Below are 21,446 nucleotides of genomic sequence, written 5' to 3'. Positions count from 1 at the left end.
ATGAATTGTTAGGGTTTCAATTTGACCAGGTGCAATATTTTCTCTGTGTTTCTTTTCAGATTTATAACAGGACAGAGCAAATTAGGTCAGAAGAGACAGCCATCTGAATTGTAAAAATTGTCTGCTAGAGTATATTCTAGGTGTAGCATCGACAATGCAGCTGCTGGCGGCATCTAGAGGGTAGAGTTGAAACTAGGATGAGGAACCTCACATAATAATAATCTAAGTAGACAGTTAGTGGGTGCTGGCCGGTCTAATAGTCTATGCCTCTGACGAAGTAAGTAATCTTGTGATTAGTGGGAGAGTGGGCGAACATGCATGTGACGGGCGGGCCAACACGACGTTGGTTGGTTCCGTGTTGACGTAAAATATTTTTTGCAATCTATCGAGTGCACCACGAATCTAAGCAAAGGATTCCTCAACATAAAATGGAAATTCTAAGCAAAGGATTCCTCTCCAAAGTATATTATCTTCCACTTTCGGCTACCATCGGCCATTACACATGCAGAAAGCCACGGTAAATCGACGAAAGGCGAGCTCTCGTTAGAAGTTGGCCAAATCCTGAAAACTAGAACGGTGTTCATGTGTTTTGTGTGTGTGTGTGTGATGTGACAATGCTCATTTCTTCTATGGAAATATTTTTTCAACGGGGTCCTACGCACGAATGGAACACCGCAAAAGAATTCATTTGGAATGGAGGATCGCATAGTACTAAGTTTGAAGGAATAGAAGCATATTTGCAAATGGGTGGATATTACTCCCTCCTTTCCGGTTTATAAGCCTCAAATCTAAAATCTCATCAACCAAGGCACTTGCTGAGTGGAGGAATGTATCTCGTACTTTACAAAGCTACCCAAATTAAAATGATGCATTCATTTGGATTAATTACAGTGCATGTATGCTTGTCCACTAGTAGATGAGTAGGAAATTTACATATTGGCGAGTTCCTTTTAATTATTGCATGCAAATATTTAATGCGCCTTGGAATCTCAATAGAAGATGGAGTTGAACCTTTTAAATCGGAAAAACAAAAAAGTTGAGATAAGCCCTATAAAACGGAAAGGAGGGAGTAATAGATTAGTTGGTGCTCCAGCAGCGGAATCTCGGGGAGTGCTTCTCTCACGACACAATCATCGGGGACGCTAGTTTTCCAAAGGGAAATCTAGGGATAGAGCATCCGTGTGTGGGTGAGTGCCGGACTGCCGGATATTGCATACTCGTACTACTATATGCGGAGGGATCAAATTGAGCCAGAAAGGACGCAGAAAGTATTCTCTACTACCACTAATGGAAACGGCGACGATGAAGGTCTGAACTGAAACGGATGTCACGGGGTCAGTGCGGCGGCTGCGCTGCCGGTCCGTGTTTTCCGACTACGAGGACGGCACGCGCGCGCAGCCGGGTATGTGCACTGCGCACGGTCGGTCCGTCCTCACGCCACGAGCCGCACATGGGCATCACTTGTGTAGCTGTTCTCATCAACAGTTGCTGACAGACATGGATGTTCTGCTGATCAGCAGTTGCTAACGACTTTTAGGCCCGGCTTGATTATCGTCTTGCGTGGCCGACCATGCTGTACTATTAATGAAACCGTGGAATCAATTCCTCCAGCAATTAAGATTGCATGATAGTCTGAGTGCACGCCAATGATTCGGTTCTGGGCCTGCGGTTTGGTCTTAACAAAACTCTGATGAATCATTTGCAAAACAAGAAGAAGAGTTGTGTTTTTGTTGCCCAATTGCGCTGTTGGGTGCAACCACCACGGCAGATCAATTAACCCGTTGGCGCAATAATCAGTTCTCTGTTAATCGAACTACCATGCCATGATTGGCGACTTCCGTGCAGATTAACCAGATGCAGAGACACCGTCGAGCTAGCTTAGCTAGCCGGTAACGTGACAAGACTCTCGACAAGAGACAGCCCGTATCATCACTCTTCAGAGTCTCAGGCCCCTCTCTTAACTGACTGCTTCCTTCAACAGAGAGAAAACTCATTGCGAGAGTGGCTTGGACAGCACTTGAAGTTCTTCTTCTTCCGGTAGCTAGATCCTGATAGTTATTATACTTCAGACTAGTTCAGAATGCATAGGATTCAAAATACTACTACCAAATTTTGCAGGACTCGGCATAAATTCCCCATTTTGAACAGACTGTACTTGCAGAAAATCAGTTCCCGATTCACCTGAATTTTCTACGATCGAGATTTTGCGTGGCGATGGGCCCGCCGCCGAGAAAAAGGCTTTAGTGGATTGAATCAAGAAGGTCGTGCGTGCAGCTCGAGCGGGAGCCAAGCTGGGAAACAGCTTGAGTGGAGCGGGCCCACGACACACGACACACGACACAGAACTGAATACAGCCGAGTGGTACGTCCGATCATTCAGTTAATAAGAAGAGGTCATGATCTCTGCATCAAACATTTCGGTCCTCCATTCGCAACAGATTAGCTTCGCACGATGAATATTTTGAGGCGCAACGTACGTAGTCCGTGAACAACTCAGCGCCAATCCCTTTCAGATGCACCGGCACTTGTTGGGAATAAGTCATAACGGAGCACGATGCCACCCGCGTCGATGTGCCAGGTTGGGTCTGTGGCGGTGCGACCGGCGTCGGTGCGTCAGATGGGTCCGCAGGCTGGGTCACGGCCGTGTGTGTACCTATGTGTGCGTGTGCGTGTGCGTGTGTGGCGTGCGTGTGTGTCGCTGGTGAGCGTGAGGCAGTGCTCGCGGTTGGGGACCGAGGCTGTTATAGCATCTTCAGCCGTTGGCCCCCACAAGAGGCTTAAAAATCGCCGCCTGGGGGCGAGCCGGCGCTAAAATCGGCTATGAGCGCGATTGGGTTCCCAGCCGCCGCCTCAAGGTCGCCCCCAGGTGCCAATATCGGCCCATTTTTAGCGCAAATGTGCCCGCTTTTCGGCCCACTTTTGGCGCAAAATATTCGCCGTGGTTCGGCGTAAATTCAACATACTTTTTTATCACATAGTTCATCACAGAAAATCAATATAAATCAAATAGTTCAATACAAATTATATAGTTCAACAAACAAAAACTCATATTTCATCACACGTCGAGTTAGGCGTTGCCCTTGAGCCTTCATAGGTGCTCCACCAGATCCTGCTGCAGTTGTTGATGCACCTGTGGGTCTCGGGTCTTCTGACGCATATTGAGGAAGGCAATACAGGTTGGCGGTAGCTGGTGATCAACTCGCGCAAGAGAACCATGCCTGTAATATGGTTTAGTATCGAACACTGGCTCTTCCTGCTCGCTCTCAATGGTCATGTTGTGCAAGATGACACAGCAAGTCATGACCTCCCACATTTGATCTTTCGACCAGGTTTGCGCAGGGTACCGGACAACAGCAAATCAAGATTGGAGCACACCAAATGCCCGCTCGACATCCTTCCTGCAAGCCTCCCGAACCTTCGCAAAGTGGGAGTTCTTGCCTCCTGGCACAGGGTTTGAGATAGTCTTCACAAATAGACCATCTCGGATAGATGCCATCAGCTAGGTAGTATCCCTTGTTGTAGTGCCGTCCATTGACCTCAAAGTTCACCGGAGGAGAATGACCTTCAACAAGCTTGGCAAAGACAGGGGAGCACTACAGCACGTTGATGTCATTGTGAGTTCCTGGCATACCAAAGAATGAGTGCCAAATCCAGAGGTCTTGTGTGGCCACTGCCTCAAGTACCACACTGCAACCGCCTTTGGCGCCTTTGTACATCCCCTGCCAAACAAATGGACAGTTCTTCCATTTTCAATGCATGCATTCGATGCTTCGAAGCATCACAGGAAATCCTCTTGCTACATTCTGTGCTAGGATCCGAGCAGTGTCTTCAGCATTGGGTGATCGCAAGTATTGCGGTGCAAACACTGCCACCACTGCCCTACAGAACTTGTAGAAACACTCAATAGTCGTGGACTCGGCCATGCGCCCATAGTCGCCGAGTGAATCACCAGGAGCTCTGTATGCAAGCATCCCCATAGCTATCGTGCACTTATGGATTAAGGTGAATCCAAGTTTGCCGGTGCAATCCTTCTTGCACTTGAAGTAGCTGTCGAACTCCCGGATGGAATTCACAATCCCGAGGAAAAAAATCGGCTCATCCGATAACGGCGCTGAAATACTTTGTCGCCGTGCAGTGGAGCGTCGGCGAAGTAGTCGAAGTAGAGCGTTCAATAGCCTTCCAGACGAGGCCGGTTCTTTGCTTTCAGCCGCCCTGGCACCGAGCCACCTCGCCGCGGCTTTTCATTGCTCGCGAGCAGGCCGATGAGGACCATGAGATGCTCTTCGTCCTGGACGTCGGCATCGGCTTCCTCCTCCAGCAGCGCCGCGAACGCCTCCTCGTTGTCCGAGTCCATCGCCGAACACCTGGCGCGCGTGGTGGGCGCACAGTCGCCGGTATACCGCCCTGCGCGGCCAGAGCACCGAAAAACTCGCCCGGAAGGTGGTGGAGAGGTTGCTGCGGCGAAACCTTCTCTCTTTTCCGACGGGGAATGGCCTATCTAGCGGTCCTGGGCAGTGGGCGGCGTCGGGATCGGCAGGGTGGTGGCCGAGCGCGCGGGGGTTGGGGGTGAATCTAGACGATTGCCTTGACTTTTCGCCTGACAGTGTGGCCTAGGCGTGTTTTTCCATTCCGCCGAAGCCCCCGAGCGCCCCCCAGTGCGCCGGGTTCGACCTGCGATCGCCGGGGCCAAAAATGGGCCGAGCCAGTGGATTTCAGCGTCTTGGGGGCGCGACTGAGGGTTTTTTTGGCACCGGCGCGAAAAAAGTCGTCCTGGGGGGCTGTTGGGGGTGCGGCTGAAGATGCTCTTAGCGAGAGTAGCGGCCAGACGTTGCGATCCGTTGGAGCCCGGCCGCTCCACGCGCGTGCGAGCGCGTCGTGGGCGCTGGCCAGGGCGTGCGGATCGATCGTGCGAGCTGGGTAGAGTGGAGGGCGTGGCGTGTATGCATGCACGTATAAATCCCTCCTCGTGTGAACTGATCCAGTGCGTTGTGTATCCAGTTTGAGATAAAGGGGAAAACATCTCTGCTATCTTAGAGCATCTCCACTCGTTTGGCCCCCCAGCGCATAGGCCGACGCTCTTTCAGGCGCTCGCCCGGCGATATTTAGGCCTTGGGGGCGATCTAGGTCCCAGCCATGCCCCCAAGTGCCGCCCCCAAGGCGTCGCAAATTCAAACTTGGTCCATTCCCGCCCCCAAAAAACGCCACAAGTCCGGCGATCAGCGCCACAGTTCGGCGATCACCTTTGCCACAGTTCGGTTAAATGAAAAGTTCAACGTGCAAAAAGAAAGGATGCATAGACAATGCATCAAACGACGGTGTCCGCCTCTGGCGTCGGAGGAGTCGGCGTGCGCGGGCTGGGCGGCGTCGGCGCGGCTTCTGTGTTGCTGGGCATCGTGGAGGCATCATCGCTCGGGCTTGGCGGCGGCATTGGCGTCGGCGTGGGAGTTGGCGGCACCGTCAACGGCATCTAGTTCAGGATGAGGGCGCGATCCGCCAGGTACCATGCCTTGACCTGTTCGTCCATCGTCGACATGTCCACCCCCATCAGGAATGCCAAGTCGGTGTTCCTCTTCTTCGCGGCGACGTTGGTCCGGAGCAGGTCGAGCTTGACGGTGCTGTTCATCATCAACGCCGACCACCGCGCCTCGGTTTTCGCTTCCCGCCGGGCGGCCCGGGTCTGGGCGTCGGCGATGCAATGTTCGATGGACTCTTGCACACGTGCGGTAGCCGACTTGACGTGTTTCCCCTTCTTGGCCCCTTTGTTGAAGGAAATATGCCCTAGAGGCAATAATAAAGTTATTATTTATTTCCTTATTTCATGATAAATGTTTATTATTCATGCTAGAATTGTATTAACCAGAAACATAATACATGTGTGAGTACATAGACAAACAGAGTGTCACTAGTATGCCTCTACTTGACTAGCTCGTTGATCAAAGATGGTTATGTTTCCTAGCCATAGACATGAGTTGTCATTTGATTAACGGGGTCACATCATTAGGAGAATGATGTGATTGACTTGACCCATTCCGTTAGCTTAGCACTTGATCGTTTAGTATTCTGCTATTGCTTTCTTCATGGCTTATACATGTTCCTATGACTATGAGATTATGCAACTCCCGTTTACCGGATGAACACTTTGTGTGCTACCAAACGTCACAACGTAACTGGGTGATTATAAAGGTGCTCTACAGGTGTCTCCGAAGGTACTTGTTGGGTTGGCGTATTTCGAGATTAGGATTTGTCACTCCGATTGTCGGAGAGGTATCTCTGGGCCCTCTCGGTAATGCACATCACTATAAGCCTTGCAAGCATTGTGACTAATGAGTTAGTTGCGAGATGATGTATTACTGAACGAGTAAAGAGACTTGCCGGTAACGAGATTGAACTAGGTATTTAGATACCGACGATCAAATCTCGGGCAAGTAACATACCGATGACAAAGGGAACAACGTATGTTGTTATGCGTTTTGACCGATAAAGATCTTCGTAGAATATGTAGGAGCCAATATGAGCATCCAGGTTCCGCTATTGGTTATTGACCGGAGACGTATCTCGGTCATGTCTACATAGTTCTCGAACCCGTAGGGTCCGCACGCTTAAAATTCGATGACGATTTGTATTATGAGTTATGTGATTTGATGTACCGAAGGTAGTTCGGAGTCCCGGATGAGATCGGGGACATGACGAGGAGTCTCGAAATGGTCGAGACGTAAAGATCGATATATTGGACGACTATATTCGGACATCGGAAAGGTTCCGAGTGATTCGGGTATTTTCGGAGTACCGGGGAGTTACAGGAATTCACCGAGAGAAGTATTGGGCCTTATTGGCCATACAGGAATAGAGGAGAGAGGCCAAAAGGAAAGAGGCGCGCGCCACCCCTCTGGTCCGAATTGGACAAGGGGTGCAGCCCCCTTTTCCTTCTCCCTCTCCCCCTCTTTCCTTCTCTCCTACTCCGGAAAGGAAAGGGGAATCCTACTAGGACTTGGGAGTCCCAGTAGGACTCCCCACACTTGGCGCGCCCCTCTAGGGTCGGCCTCTCCCTCCCTCCTTTATATACGGGGGCAGGGGGCACCTCTAGACAGAACAATTGATCTCTTGATCTCTTAGCCGTGTGCAGTGCCCCCCTCCACCATAATCCACCTTGATAATATCGTAGCGGTGCTTAGGTGAAGCCCTGCGTCGGTAGAACATCATCATCGTCACCACATCGTCGTGCTGACGGAACTCTCCCTCAAAGCTCGGCTGGATCGGAGTTCGAGGGACGTCATCGAGCTGAACGTGTGCAACTCGGAGGTGCCGTGCGTTCGATACTTGACCGGTCGGATCGTGAAGACGTACGACTACATCAACCGCGTTGTGCTAACGCTTCCGCTTTCGGTCTACGAGGATACGTGGACAACACTCTCCCCTCTCGTTGCTATGCATCACCATGATCTTGTGTGTGCGTAGGCAATTTTTTGAAATTACTACGTTCCCCAACAGTGGCATCCGAGCCAGGTTTATGCGTAGATGTTATATGCACGAGTAGAACACAAGTGAGTTATGGGCGATACAAGTCATAATGCTTACCAGCATGTCATACTTTGGTTTGGCGGTATTGTTGGATGAAGCGGCCCAGACCGACATTACGCGTACGCTTACGCGAGACTGGTTCTACCGACGTGCTTTGCACACAGGTGGCTGGCGGGTATCAGTTTCTCCAACTTTAGTTGAACCGAGTGTGGCTACGCCCGGTCCTTGAGAAGGTTAAAACAACACTAACTTGAAGAACTATCGTCGTGGTTTTGATGCGTAGGTAAGAATGGTTCTTGCTCAGCCCGTAGCAGCCACGAAAACTTGCAACAAGAAAGTAGAGGATGTCTAACTTGTTTTTGCAGGGCATGGTGTGATGTGATATGGTCAAGACGTGATGAGATATAAGTTGTTGTATGAGATGATCATGTTTTGTTGAAGTTATCGGCAACTGGCAAAAGCCTTATGGCTGTCTCTCTATTGCATAAGATGCAAGCGCCAAATAATTGCTTTACTTTATCGCTATGAGATAGCAATAGTTGCAAGAGCAATAGTTGGCGAGACGACCATGTGATGACACATTGATATAGATCAAGATGATGGAGATCATGGTGTCATGCCGGTGATGATGGAGATCATGACGATGCTTTGGAGATGGAGATCAAAGGCACAAGATGATGATGGCCATATCATGTCACATATTATGATTGCATGTGATGTTTATCTTTTATACATCTTATTTTGCTTAGTTCAGCGATAGCTTTATAAGATGATCTCTCACTAAATTTCAAGGTATAAGTGTTCTCCATGAGTATGCACCGTTGCGAAAGTTCTTCGTGCTGAGACATCACGTGATGATCGGACATGATTTAGTTGATTTGGATCACGTGATCACTTAGATGATTAGAGGGATGTCTATCTAAGTGGGAGTTCTTAAGTAATATGATTAATTGAACTTTAATTTATCATGAACTTAGTCCTGGTAGTATTAGCCTATCTATGTTGTAGATCAATAGCTCACGACGTTGCTCCCCGTTTATTGTGTTCCTAGAGAAAAACTATGTTGAAAATTGTTAGTAGCAATGATGCGGATTGAATCCGTGATCTGAGGATTATCCTCATTGCTGCACAGAAGAATTATGTCCTTGATGCACCGCTAGGTGATAGACCTATTGCAGGAACAGATGCAGATGTTATGAACGTTTGGCTAGCTCAATATGATGACTACTTGATAGTTTAGTGCATCATGCTTAACGGCTTAGAATTGAGAATTCAAAGACGTTTTGAACGTCATGGACCATATGAGATGTTCCAGGAGTTGAAGTTAATATTTCAAGCAAATACCCGAGTTGAGAGATATGAAGTCTCCAACAAGTTCTATAGCTAAAAGATGGAGGAGAATAGCTCAAGCAGTGAGCATGTGCTCAGATTGTCTGGGTACTACAATCGCTTGAATCAAGTGGGAGTTAATCTTCCAGATAAAATAGTGATTGACAGAATTCTCTAGTCACCATCACCAAGTTAGTAGAACTTCGTGATGAACTATAGTATGCAAGGGATGACGAAAACGATCCCCGAGCTTTTCATGATGATGAAATCGATGAAGGTAGAATCAAGAAAGAGCATCAAGTGTTGATGATTAACAAGACCACTAGTTTCAAGAAAAGGGGCAAAGGGAAGAAGGGGAACTTCAAGAAGAACGACAAGCAAGTTGTTGCTCGAGTGAAGAAGCCTAAGTCTGGACCTAAGCCTGAGACTAAGTGCATCTACTGCAAAGGGACTGGTCACTGGAAGCGGAACTACCCCAAGTAATTGGCGGATAAGAAGGATGGCAAAGTGAACATAAGTATATTTGATATACATGTTATTGATGTGTACTTTACTAGTGTTTATAGCAACCCCTCGGTATTTGATACTGGTTGAGTTGCTAAAAGTAGTAACTCAAAACGGGAGTGCAGAATGAACAGAGACTAGTTAAAGGTGAAGTCACGATGTGTTGGAAGTGGTTCCAAGATTGATATGATCATCATCGCACACTCCCTATACTTTCGGGATTAGTGTTGAACCTAAATAAGTGTTATTTGGTGTTTGCGTTCAGCATGAATATGATTTGATCATGTTTATTGCAATACTGTTATTCATTTAAGTTAGAGAATAATTGTTGTTCTGTTTACATGAATAAAACCTTCTATGGTCATACACCCAATGAAAATGGTTTGTTGGATCTCGATTGTAGTGATACACATATTCATAATATTGAAGCCAAAAGATGCAAAGTTAATAATGATAGTGCAACTTATTTGTGGCACTGCCGTTTAGGTCATATTGGTGTAAAGCGCATGAAGAAAATCCATGCTGATGGGCTTTTGGAATCACTTGATGCTTGCGAACCATGCCTCATGGGCAAGATGACCAAGACTCCGTTCTGGAACAATGGAGCGAACTACTGACTTACTGGAAATAATACATACCGATGTATGCAGTCCGATGAGTGTTGAGGCTCGCGGCGGGTATCATTATTTCCTGACCTTCACAGATGATTTGAGCAGATATGGGTATATCTACTTAATGTAAACTGAAACAGTTGAAAAGTTCAAATAATTTCAGAGTGAAGTGGAGAATCATTGTAACAAGAAAATAAAAGTTTTTCTGCGATTTGATCGCGGAGACGAATATTTGAGTTACAAGTTTGGCCCTCAATTAAAACAATGTGGAATAGTTTCACAAACTCATGCCACCTGGAACACCACAGCATAATGGTGTGTCCGAACGTCATAACCGTACTTTATTGGATATAGAGCAATCTATGATGTCTCTTACCGATTTACCACTATCGTTCTGGGGTTATGCATTAGAGACAGCTGCATTCACATTAAATAGGGCACCGTCTAATCCGTTGAGACGACACCGTACGAACTATGGTTTGGCAAGAAACCTAAGCTGTCGTTTCTTAAAGTTTGGGGTTGCGATGCTTATGTTAAAAAGTTTCATCCTGATAAGCTCAAACACAAATCGGAAAAGTGCGTCTTCATAGGATACCAAAAAGTTACTATTGGGTACACCATCTATCACAGATCCGAAGGCAAGATATTCGTTGCTAAGAGTGGATCCTTTCTAGAGAAGGAGTTTCTCTCGAAAGAAGTGAGTGGGAGGAAAGTAGAACTTGATGAGGTAACTGTACCTGCTCCCTTATTGGAAAGTAGTTCATCACAGAAATCTGTTCCTGTGACTCCTACACCAATTACTGAGGAAGCTAATGATGATGATCATGTAACTTCAGATCAAGTTACTACCGAACCTCGTAGGTCAACCAGAGTGAGATCTGCACCAGAGTGGTACGGTAATCCTGTTCTGGAGGTCATGTTACTTGACCATGACGAACCTACGAACTATGAGGAAGCGATGATGAGCCCAGATTCCGCGAAATGGCTTGAGGCCATGAAATCTGAGATGGGATCCATGTATGAGAACAAAGTGTGGACTTTGGTTGACTTGCCCGATGATCGGCAAGCCATAGAAAATAAATGGATCTTCAAGAGGAAGACGGACGCTGATAGTAGTGTTATTATCTACAAAGCTCAAATTGTCGCAAAAATGTTTTCGACAAGTTCAAGATGTTGAATACAATGAGATTTTCTCACTTGTATCGATGCTTAAGTCTGTCCGAATCATATTAGCAATTGCCGCATTTTATGAAATGTGGCAAATGGATAATAAAACTGCATTCCTTAATGGATTTATTAAAGAAGAGTTGTATATGATGCAACCAGAAGGTTTTGTCAATCCTAAAGGTGCTAACGAAATATGCAAGCTCCAGCGATCCATCTATGGACTGGTGCAAGCATCTCGGAGTTGGAATATATGCTTTGATAAGTTCATCAAACCATATAGTTTTATACAGACTTACGGTGAAGCCTATATTTATAAGAAAGTGAGCGGGAGCACTACAGCCTTTCTGATAAGTATATGTGAATGACATATTGTTGATCGGAAATAATGTAGAATTATTCTGCAAAGCATAAAGGAGTGTTTGAAAGGAATGTTTTCAAAGAAAGACCTCGGTGAAGCTGCTTACATATTGAGCATCAAGATCTATAGAGATAGATCAAGACGCTTGATAAGTTTTTTCAATGAATACATACCTTGATTTTTTTTAAAGTAGTTCAAAATAGAACAGTCAAAGAAAGAGTTTTTGTTTGTGTTACAAGGTGTGAAATTGAGTAAGACTCAAAGCCCGACCACGGCAGAAAATAGAAAGAGAATGAAAGTCATTCCCTATGCCTCAGCTATAGGTTCTATAAAGTATGACATGCTGTGTACCGGATCTATTGTATACCCTATACTGATTTTAGCAAGGGAGTACAATAGTGATCAAGGAGTAGATCACTGAACAGCGGTCAAAATTATCCTTAGTGGAATAAGGATATATTTCTCGATTATGGAGGCGACAAAAGGTTCGTCGTAAAGGGTTACGTCGATACAAGTTTTGGCACTGACCCAGATGACTCTAAGTCTTAATCTGGATACATATTGAAAGTGGGAGCAATTAACTAAAGTAGCTCCGTGCAGAGCATTGTAGACATAGAAATTTGCAAAATACATACGGATCTGAATATGGCAGACCCGTTGACTAAACTTCTCTCACAAGCAAAACATGATCACACCTTAGTACTCTTTGGGTGTTAATCACATAGCGATGTGAACTAGATTATTGACTCTAGTAAACCCTTTGGGTGTTGGTCACATGACGATGTGAACTATGGGTGTTAATCACATGGTGATGTGAACTATTGATGTTAAATCACATGGCGATGTGATCTAGATTATTGACTCTAGTGCAAGTGGGAGACTGAAGGAAATATGCCCTAGAGGCAATAATAAAGTTATTATTTATTTCCTTATTTCATGATAAGTTTTTATTAATCATGCTAGAATTGTATTAACCGGAAACATAATACATGTGTGAGTACATAGACAAACAGAGTGTCACTAATATGCCTCTACTTGACTAGCTCGTTGATCAAAGATGGTTATGTTTCCTAGCCATAGACATGAGTTGTCATTTGATTAATGGGGTCACATCATTAGGAGAATGATGTGATTGACTTGACCCATTCCGTTAGCTCGGCACTTGATCGTTTAGTATTCTGTTATTGCTTTCTTCATGACTTATACATGTTCCTATGACTATCAGATTATGCAACTCCCGTTTACCGGAGGAACACTTTGTGTGCTACCAAACATCACAACGTAACTAGGTGATTATAAAGGTGCTCTACAGGTGTCTCCGAAGGTACTTGTTGGGTTGGCATATTTCGAGATTAGGATTTGTCACTCCGATTGTCGGAGAGGTATCTCTGGGCCCTCTCGGTAATGCACATCACTATAAGCCTTGCAAGCATTGTGACTAATGAGTTAGTTGCGAGATGATGTATTACTGAACGAGTAAAGAGACTTGCCGGTAACGAGATTGAACTAGGTATTTAGATACCGACGATCAAATCTCGGGCAAGTAACATACCGATGACAAAGGGAACAACGTATGTTGTTATGCGTTTTGACCGATAAAGATCTTCGTAGAATATGTAGGAGCCAATATGAGCATCCAGGTTCCGCTATTGGTTATTGACCGGAGACGTGTCTCGGTCATGTCTACATAGTTCTCGAACCCGTAGGGTCCGCACGCTTAAAGTTCGATGACGATTTGTATTATGAGTTATGTGATTTGATGTACCGAAGGTAGTTCGGAGTCCCGGATGAGATCAGGGACATGACGAGGAGTCTCGAAATGGTCGAGACGTAAAGATCGATATATTGGACGACTATATTCGGACATCGGAAAGGTTCCGAGTGATTCGGGTATTTTCGGAGTACCGGGGAGTTACAGGAATTCACCGAGAGAAGTATTGGGCCTTATTGGCCATACAGGAATAGAGGAGAGAGGCCAAAAGGAAGGAGGAGCGCGCCACCCCTCTGGTCCGAATTGGACAAGGGGTGCAGCCCCCTTTTCCTTCTCCCTCTCCCCCTCTTTCCTTCTCTCCTACTCCGGAAAGGAAAGGGGAATCCTACTAGGACTTGGGAGTCCCAGTAGGACTCCCCACACTTGGCGCGCCCCCTCTAGGGTCGGCCTCTCCCTCCCTCCTTTATATACGGGGGCAGGGGGCACCTCTAGACAGAACAATTGATCTCTTGATCTCTTAGCCGTGTGCAGTGCCCCCCTCCACCATAATCCACCTTGATAATATCGTAGCGGTGCTTAGGTGAAGCCCTGCGTCGGTAGAACATCATCATCGTCACCACGTCGTCGTGCTGACGGAACTCTCCCTCAAAGCTCGGCTGGATCGGAGTTCGAGGGACGTCATTGAGCTGAACATGTGCTGAACTCGGAGGTGCCGTGCGTTCGGTACTTGATCGGTCGGATCGTGAAGACGTACGACTACATCAACCGCGTTGTGCTATCGCTTCCACTTTCGGTCTACGAGGGTACGTGGACAACACTCTCCCCTCTCGTTGCTATGCATCACCATGATCCTGTGTGTGCGTAGGAATTTTTTTGAAATTACTACGTTCCCCAACATTTGTTGCCGTCCGGGCGCCCGTCAGACGGCTTGGACGGCGGCGCCCTCTGCTTCCTCTGCTTCGGCTGGGCGGCGGTGGCGGTGGCATCCATCGCGACGCGGGGGACCACGTACTTCTTCGCCGGCATGGCGGCCGGCTGGGAGGAGGGGAGGAGGAGATTGGCGGGAGGAGTAGAGAATGAGAGGGAAGCCGAGGGGGGAAAGCGGGAGGAAACGGCGGGAAAAGGGCCTCCTCTCGCCGACAGACCGGCCCCACGCCCCTTTTCGCTTCTGCCGCCGCCCCAGGCGACCCCCGGCGCTTGGGTTCGGCTCAGATTCGCCGGCTGTTATTTTGGCCCAAACCGATGCTAAATGAGATTCTGGGATCGCGACTGGGCCGATTTTCGCCCGCCGGCATTAAAAAATCACCTGAGAGGGGGGAGGATGGCCTGTTAGGGGCGCGGCTGGAGATGCTTTTATACTTTTTCTACCTTCGTCCCTTGAGAGAGAGAGCTGCCCCAACAGCACTGTCCCTAGAGATGAGACTGAAGGACGTCCATGATTCTGAGATGAAAGGACACGTCCTAGACTCGAGAACGTATCCTGTGAAACGGAGGAATCTGTGCACCCAGTGCACCACAACGATTTTGGTCGTTAGATGAAAAAACAATGGACAAGATTAGAACAGACTCGGGGCTGTGAACAGTTTTTGCAAGGAAAACACTATATTTCAGGAAAATCAAGCCGCAATTCAGTTTCTTCCACGATTTCATAACATTTGGTTGATTCCGATGAAACATGAGGTCCCTTTTCGATAATATGCCAGGCTACAAGGGTGGAGTGCGGGTTAAATGTGAGGTCTGTTTTGTGAAAACTACAACAATTCACATTAGGTCAAATCGTATCCCTTGGTTTTCCATCCAAAGGCCCAAAATCACATGGTGCATTGGGTGCACAGATTTCTCTGTTTCACAGGATACGTTCTCGACTAGACTCCTCCTAACCGACTCAGCTCAACCAACGACAAAGCATACGTTCCTGTAGATCATGTGGCGTCAAGCTTCAGAATCTCGTACGCAACGGCCGCATGCTGCTACTCTTTTTTCTATTCTCTCGTCCTCACAACCGAAACGACTGCAGCGCAAGGTACAGAGTCTGCAGGCCTCCCGCTCGCTCTCTCTTTCCACTTCCTGTGGGCACGGAACGCTCCCGTACTCGTAGTTTTCCCTCCGTCTTCTCTGCCTGTCTGCAGTGGTTCGCCCGATTCAGAAACGACCGAACTCGGTGTCTCCAAAAGCGCGAGCAGCTACGACAGGTGCACCGCATGATTGATGTTCTCTCTGTTGTAACGGCAGGGAGTAGTGAGGGCGGAAAAACGGAATTGGGAGGGAGGGTGGTGATCCTTTGATTCATTGGTCAGTCCAGAAACCATGGAGGGACTCTTTTTCAGAGAATTTCCAAAGAAATTTTGCAGAATTCTATAATATTTTTTTTGCTTCTGCTAAATCTTTTTTTTTTGCGGGAAAAGAACTGCTGATATTTAGCACAGGGTTCTTACAGAAAGGTCCCGAGACAAGAAAAAATTACATTGAATTTTTATTGTCTAGTGTCAGTCAATTGTGCTTCATGTGAGGCCGAAAGGCGGGGACGGCGCCAGGAGGGACAACGACAAGCTGGTCGGCCATCACCGCTTATACAATTGCAACTCATAGGAATTTCTTTTAAAATTCATTTGTATTAGATTTGATAATAAATTGGAGCATGCAAAAAAAAGGCAGCGAATGTGACGTGTGTTTGAGCGATCCGCGTTTAGGTGCTTGACAGCGGCATTGGTGAAGCTGTTGGTGGCCAGAGGGATCCAGCGCGACAATCTTCAACGGCAACTCGACCTGGCTAGGTCACCGAGAAGAGAGCGTGAAAACACGGTCCTGGAGGGTGGCAAGCCCGTCATCATACCCGGACTTGTCAGGCAACAACATGGGTGATTTTTCTCAAGCTTTCTTTACAGAGTCTTGGTGATTGGTTTGGGACTGCGAGGCAATGGTGTTGTCCCAATGTAGGAATAATATTCTCCTTACCCGTCGCCGTTCCTTTAGTGTGCTTATTGTTGGAGGAGGGCGTGTGTTCCAGGATCCGGTTTGTTTAGTTTTTCGGTTGATCCGCCAGGGTTCGGTCATTGATCGTGGTCTTTGAAGTTTCTACGTGTCTTTATCGGCATTTTCTTCTCGGGACTATGATTTGCTTCGCAAATCGCAATCGTCGGTGTCTCCTGATTTGTATCGACGACTTTCCCAACCGTTGCTTCTACTAGCTTCTAGGTTTTAAAAACTTTGCTCCGCCGAAGCAGAGTCCTAGAGGCGACATCGACATAACCTCATGACACACCATCGATGGATGCAAGAGAAAGAAAACTTCAACACTCACAATGATATGATTGTAATTTTATCTTTTTGTATGAGTATGTTCGTAAGTACCTGTGATACTTAACATATAGCCTTGGGCCTTTTCACAAAAAAAAAATCAATAAGAAATGTCCATCCACTCCAACCTCACATGAAGAATTTTATGTTTCTCTTGTCCACAATCAAATCATCCTACAATCTTGATTTATCATGACATTCAATTTCTATGATTTCTCTTTCCTTGTTCCAGTGTTTTGAAATTTTGGTGAATCAAAGAGGCTGCATAGGCCTAGAGATCCCTGGACACCGCCCGAGATGTCGATGTGCCAAACCAATAGGGTGGTACCACCAGGGCCATGTCCGACCCGTATCGATTCCTATTAGGAATCGCCAACAGGCAACCGAATCGGGTCGCCCATCCGACCAATCGCTCGTGCATCGATGTAGGTTCGCTCGCTCGCCCCAGTTTTCTTTGTTTTTTATTTTCCGCTTTCTTTTGTTTTTACTTTCTTTTTTCACCGGTTTTCTTTGGGTTTTTTCTTCGTTATATTTTGTGTTTTCTTTCTGTTTTCACTGATTTTCTTTGGTTTTTCTTTCTTCATTATACTTTTTGTGCATTTTTTGTTTCTTTCTTTGTTTTCTTTGCTTTTATTTTTGTTTCTTTGTCGGTTTTAATTAGTTTCCATTTTTAAAACATGTCCATTTTTTGTAAGTAAACAACGTATAGTTTTGGCACACGTGAAACATTTTTTTGCTACACTTTAGACATTTTCAAATACATGATGCATTTCTAAAATTCATGTTTTCAACACCTTTTTGAATACACGGTAACATTTTCGAAATACATGTTGTATATATTTTTAGTGGCAATGAACATTTTCGTAACTACACGAACAATCTTTTAGATTGTATAAACTTTTTAAATTTTCACATACATTTCTTGGACACATGTAAATATTTATTTTAAACATCACATACTTTTTAATGGAGATAAACAGTTTTTAACCAACGGGGACCCTTTTTTTAATTGAATAAACATATTATAAAACATTTTTTGGAATCACTAGATTCTTTTTTTAAATGTCACATACATTTTAATGGCACGAAACACTTTTTAAAATTACACAAACATTTTTTATATTGTATACACTAGTTTTTTTTTTTTGCAAACATCACAAACACATTTTTGACACTTGTGAACATTTTTTAAAATGTAACATGCTGTTTTTTGGATGTATGAAACTTTTTTTATCAGGTTCCATTTACATTGTATAAACATCTTTAAATTTCAAATAATTTTTAAAAATTGCAATCATTTTCTTAGAAAAGTGAACATAAAAAAACAAAAAAAGGAAATGATCGAAGAAACAATAGGAAAAAGAAAAAAGAATAAACCCAAACCCGAACTGGTCAAGTACCTTCTAGAAGGTTCCCAAAACCAGGATCTTTGAAACCCTAAACGGCCAGCTTTGTTAGTCGCTCGCCTCTCTAGGATTGTGCTTTTGCTCGACACAACGGCATTGAGAGCGTCATATAAGATTTGCGCCTGGGTGTGGACCTCCTATTCCCCAACCTACGTAGGGAATAGAGAAGAAACGGGCAGCCCCATCCCCCGCTGGTGCTAGCTTTGGGCTGGGCCATATGTGGGTCTCCCCTATTTTTTGTTTTTTTGTGTCTTTTCTGGAGAGCAATTAATTGAGGGGTAACCCTTGCGGGAGCCCCTTAAGGGCCACTTTGGGTGGGTTGAGAGTGCGCCCCTTGGCTCGCTCTTAGCCGCAGCCATGTGTCACGTTTTGAACGCTCCCACCGGATATTTATTCTATACATGTTTACGGGTTTTAGATGAGGTTTTTTTCGGGTTTTCGATTTTTGCCCGGTCTCCCCTAGGTTTTGGAAAATTGTGCCGAAAAATGCATTTTTTTTCTTCCGCCGTGAGAGGCATAGATTTGCTTCTCGTGGAGGCACACGTTTGCTTCCGCGAGAGGCACAACTCTCAGAAAAAATGTTTTTTTAATCTATGAGAGGCACAAATTTGCTTCTCGTGGAGGTACAAGTTTTCTTCACGCTTTTCAATAAAAAAGTGTTTTTTTTTCTTCCGCGTGAGACACAAATTTGCTTCTTGGAGAGCACAGTTTTGCTTCCGCAATAGACACAGCTGTGCCTCTCGGAAACGGAGAAAAATACGTTTTATTCTAGTTTCGCGAGAGGCACAGATTTGCTTCTCGTGGAGCCACAAATTTGTTTTCGCCAGAGGACAAAATGTGCCTCGCGGAAAAGGAAAAAAAAAGTGAGGGAAAATCATGCTTCCGGATCACTTTTTTCTTTCAGGTTTTCTGAGTTTTTTCATGAAAAAAAGTTCGTCGAAACCTATTAACATGAGATCTAGCTTCGGGGATCCCGACGTGAGAAATTCAATGGTGAAAACGGTTCATAATTTGGACACATGGTTTAAGAGATAAAACATTTTGAATAAATGGATCTGTGAAAATAAAGAAAGACTCATAGTTGTCACAAGTGGGAGTGACCTTTGCAAAGTTGACAAGTGGTACCCCTTAATTAGTGATTTTGGTCTTTTCTGTTTTTTGGTTTTATTAGAAAAGTTCGGGATTTCAAAAAGTTCTGAATTTCAGAATATGTTTCACAATTCAAAAAAAATCATGAATCTGACAAATGTTTATGGATTTAAAAAATGTTCTTGAATTTCAAAAGTGCAATAATTTCGAAAATGTTTGTTAATTGAAAAATTGTTTTGAATTTTAAAAACTTAAGTGAATTTGAAAAATGTTCCTGGATGTCAAAAATTCATGAAATTGAGGAATGTTCTCAGTTCAATATATGTTCATAATTTAAATAATGTTCGTGGATTTCAAAATATGTTTCAGGAATTTGGAAAAAATGTTCCGAATTTAATAAAATTTCATAAATTTTAAAAATATTCTCGGTTTTCAAAAAAGTTTCTTGAATTTTATAAAATGTTCTGAATTCATAAATGTTCAGTATTCGAGAAATGTACCTGGATTTAACAAATTGTTCAAGAATTTGAATAAAGTTCCAGATTTCATTTTTTAGAAAAAATTAAAAACGTTCCGACTTTCAAAAATTGTTCGTATTTGAATATTATTCTCGTATTTCAGAAAACGAAAAAAAAATACACAGAAAAAAACTGTTTAACCTTCCCTTAACCAGAAGGGGAGTCTCCCGAAAAAAAATCTAACGCAGTTCTACTTCGCGGCGTGCGACACAAAGCGAATAAGGGGGCCGGTCCTGAAAAGAAAGCAAGCGGCGAGAGTTATGTGTTTGGTGGTTATACGGCGACCTACGCGGGAAATAGGATTCGCCGCCTGGGTGTGACAGAGAATTCTCCCAAAAGCTTTGAATCCTATGAACAATATAACTACTAGGATTCCCTGAGAAGAAGAATATAACTGCTAGGATTGGATGAACGGCGAGACAACTATAGTTCAGTTCAAGATCCACGACTGCAGGTGGCAACAATTTTCGTGGACATGCAAGATGTTGACAAGGAAAGAAGCAAGATACCCGTTCAGAACACAACCTGTATTTCATTTTATTTTCTTGCCGATAATGTGCCAGGGCAGAGCAGAAATTACAGCAATCACATTTAGATTTCAATGATTCTGTTAAATGACTTCCAGTATACTTACAGATTAGTTTACAGAAGCACGTCTTTTTTAATCAGTGTCAGTTACAGTAACATCTTAACAAACTCTCCCGCAAAAAAAAAAAAACATCTTAACAAACTGTACTTCAAATTGCAGTTGGGTTAGCATGCAATCATTGCCTTGTGCTGTTTAACTGAAATATCCAAGTTTTCAACAGACAAAATATGTGCACCTGACACGCAGTTCATGCTGGTCCAACTGAAAGGTTTTAACCAAGAATGGACCACCCTTCATGTTCAGCAGTTACAACTTCTGCATATGCAAGAGTTATTACTGGAGTGGGGAATATACAGCAAACAGAGCATGAGCAACAACAGCCCGTCACCGATGAACCAATCGAACTGTGCTTCTTTCTTTCTTTCGCGAGCCACCACCATGGTCGGTGAAGAAGACACCGGGACCAAACTAGAAGGCGAGATCGTTCAGAATGGCTGTTCCGTATTTTCTCTTTTCCGAGCTACTGCAGAAGCTAGCAGCTGGTTGTTCTGAATAAGTCTGCTCTTTGCAGTGGTGTTGACCTGTGGCTTGGCTTCTGTTCCTGGACTCAGGCACGTCATGGGTATGCTTCCCTTCGTATGTAGTTATCACAGCATGTGGTTCCTCGGAAGATCTCTCGATATGCTTCTTGACGGCGCAGCCTTGGTAAGTGCACTTGTAATAGCTCCTGCATGGACAGAGTATGGAACTCAGGTTCGTGGATGTTTTTCAGATCTAAAAAACACTGGGTATACGATCTTTCAATTTGAAATGAATTGTCTGGTTTGCTTTATATATAAAGTGGGGCGAAAGCCTATAAAAAATTGAATTGTCTGTACCAGATGGACCTTATGAAAAATAACAGACGATACACCACCAAACAGACAATTGATAAGCGTGTAGATTGTTCATCTCCCCGCTTTCAGAATAAAAGAAGAAACATATTCCTTATTTGACCAACTATCTATGATACAGTCAAATGTGTACTCATTCAAATAAACCAGAGCAGCAGTTACAAGTCTACTTAGATCAGCAGCAGGATCTTCATATCCGTTGAATTATAAGATAGCAAGGCATGGATTCTTTGCCAAATAATTCCATAGCCAATTCTATGTAGGATGGGATAATGGCCGCTATTAACAAGTAGTATCCGTCTATCATTCATTTTAAGCTTGTCAAGTGTTTATTTCTCATCTGCCCCCGTCCCCTGTGCCGCTCCCGCGAGCGGCCCGGGCGGAAATCTAGATCGCCGCCGCCGCTCCCCTTTCTCGTCTTCCTTCTCCCTCGCCGCCGCCAGGGGACGCTGCCGG

General features: G+C 44.9%; 1 protein-coding gene across 1 annotated transcript in view; it reads right to left on the bottom strand.

Moving 5' to 3' along the window:
- Positions 1-20,216: 20,216 nt before the first annotated feature.
- The window catches only part of LOC123052205 (probable WRKY transcription factor 3), a 10,580-nt gene continuing 9,350 nt past the window's right edge, over positions 20,217-21,446 (bottom strand). Inside the window, exon 4 of the mRNA XM_044475318.1 lies at positions 20,217-20,824. Within this exon, the coding sequence (XP_044331253.1) occupies positions 20,566-20,824 (259 nt within the window). The 3' untranslated portion in view covers positions 20,217-20,565. The remainder of the gene's footprint in view (positions 20,825-21,446) is intronic.

This window comes from Triticum aestivum, chromosome 2D, assembly GCF_018294505.1.
Source record: "Triticum aestivum cultivar Chinese Spring chromosome 2D, IWGSC CS RefSeq v2.1, whole genome shotgun sequence".
NCBI lineage: Eukaryota > Viridiplantae > Streptophyta > Magnoliopsida > Poales > Poaceae > Triticum > Triticum aestivum.
Note: the sequence above shows the minus strand (reverse complement) of the source record. Positions and strands in the feature narration are given on the sequence as shown.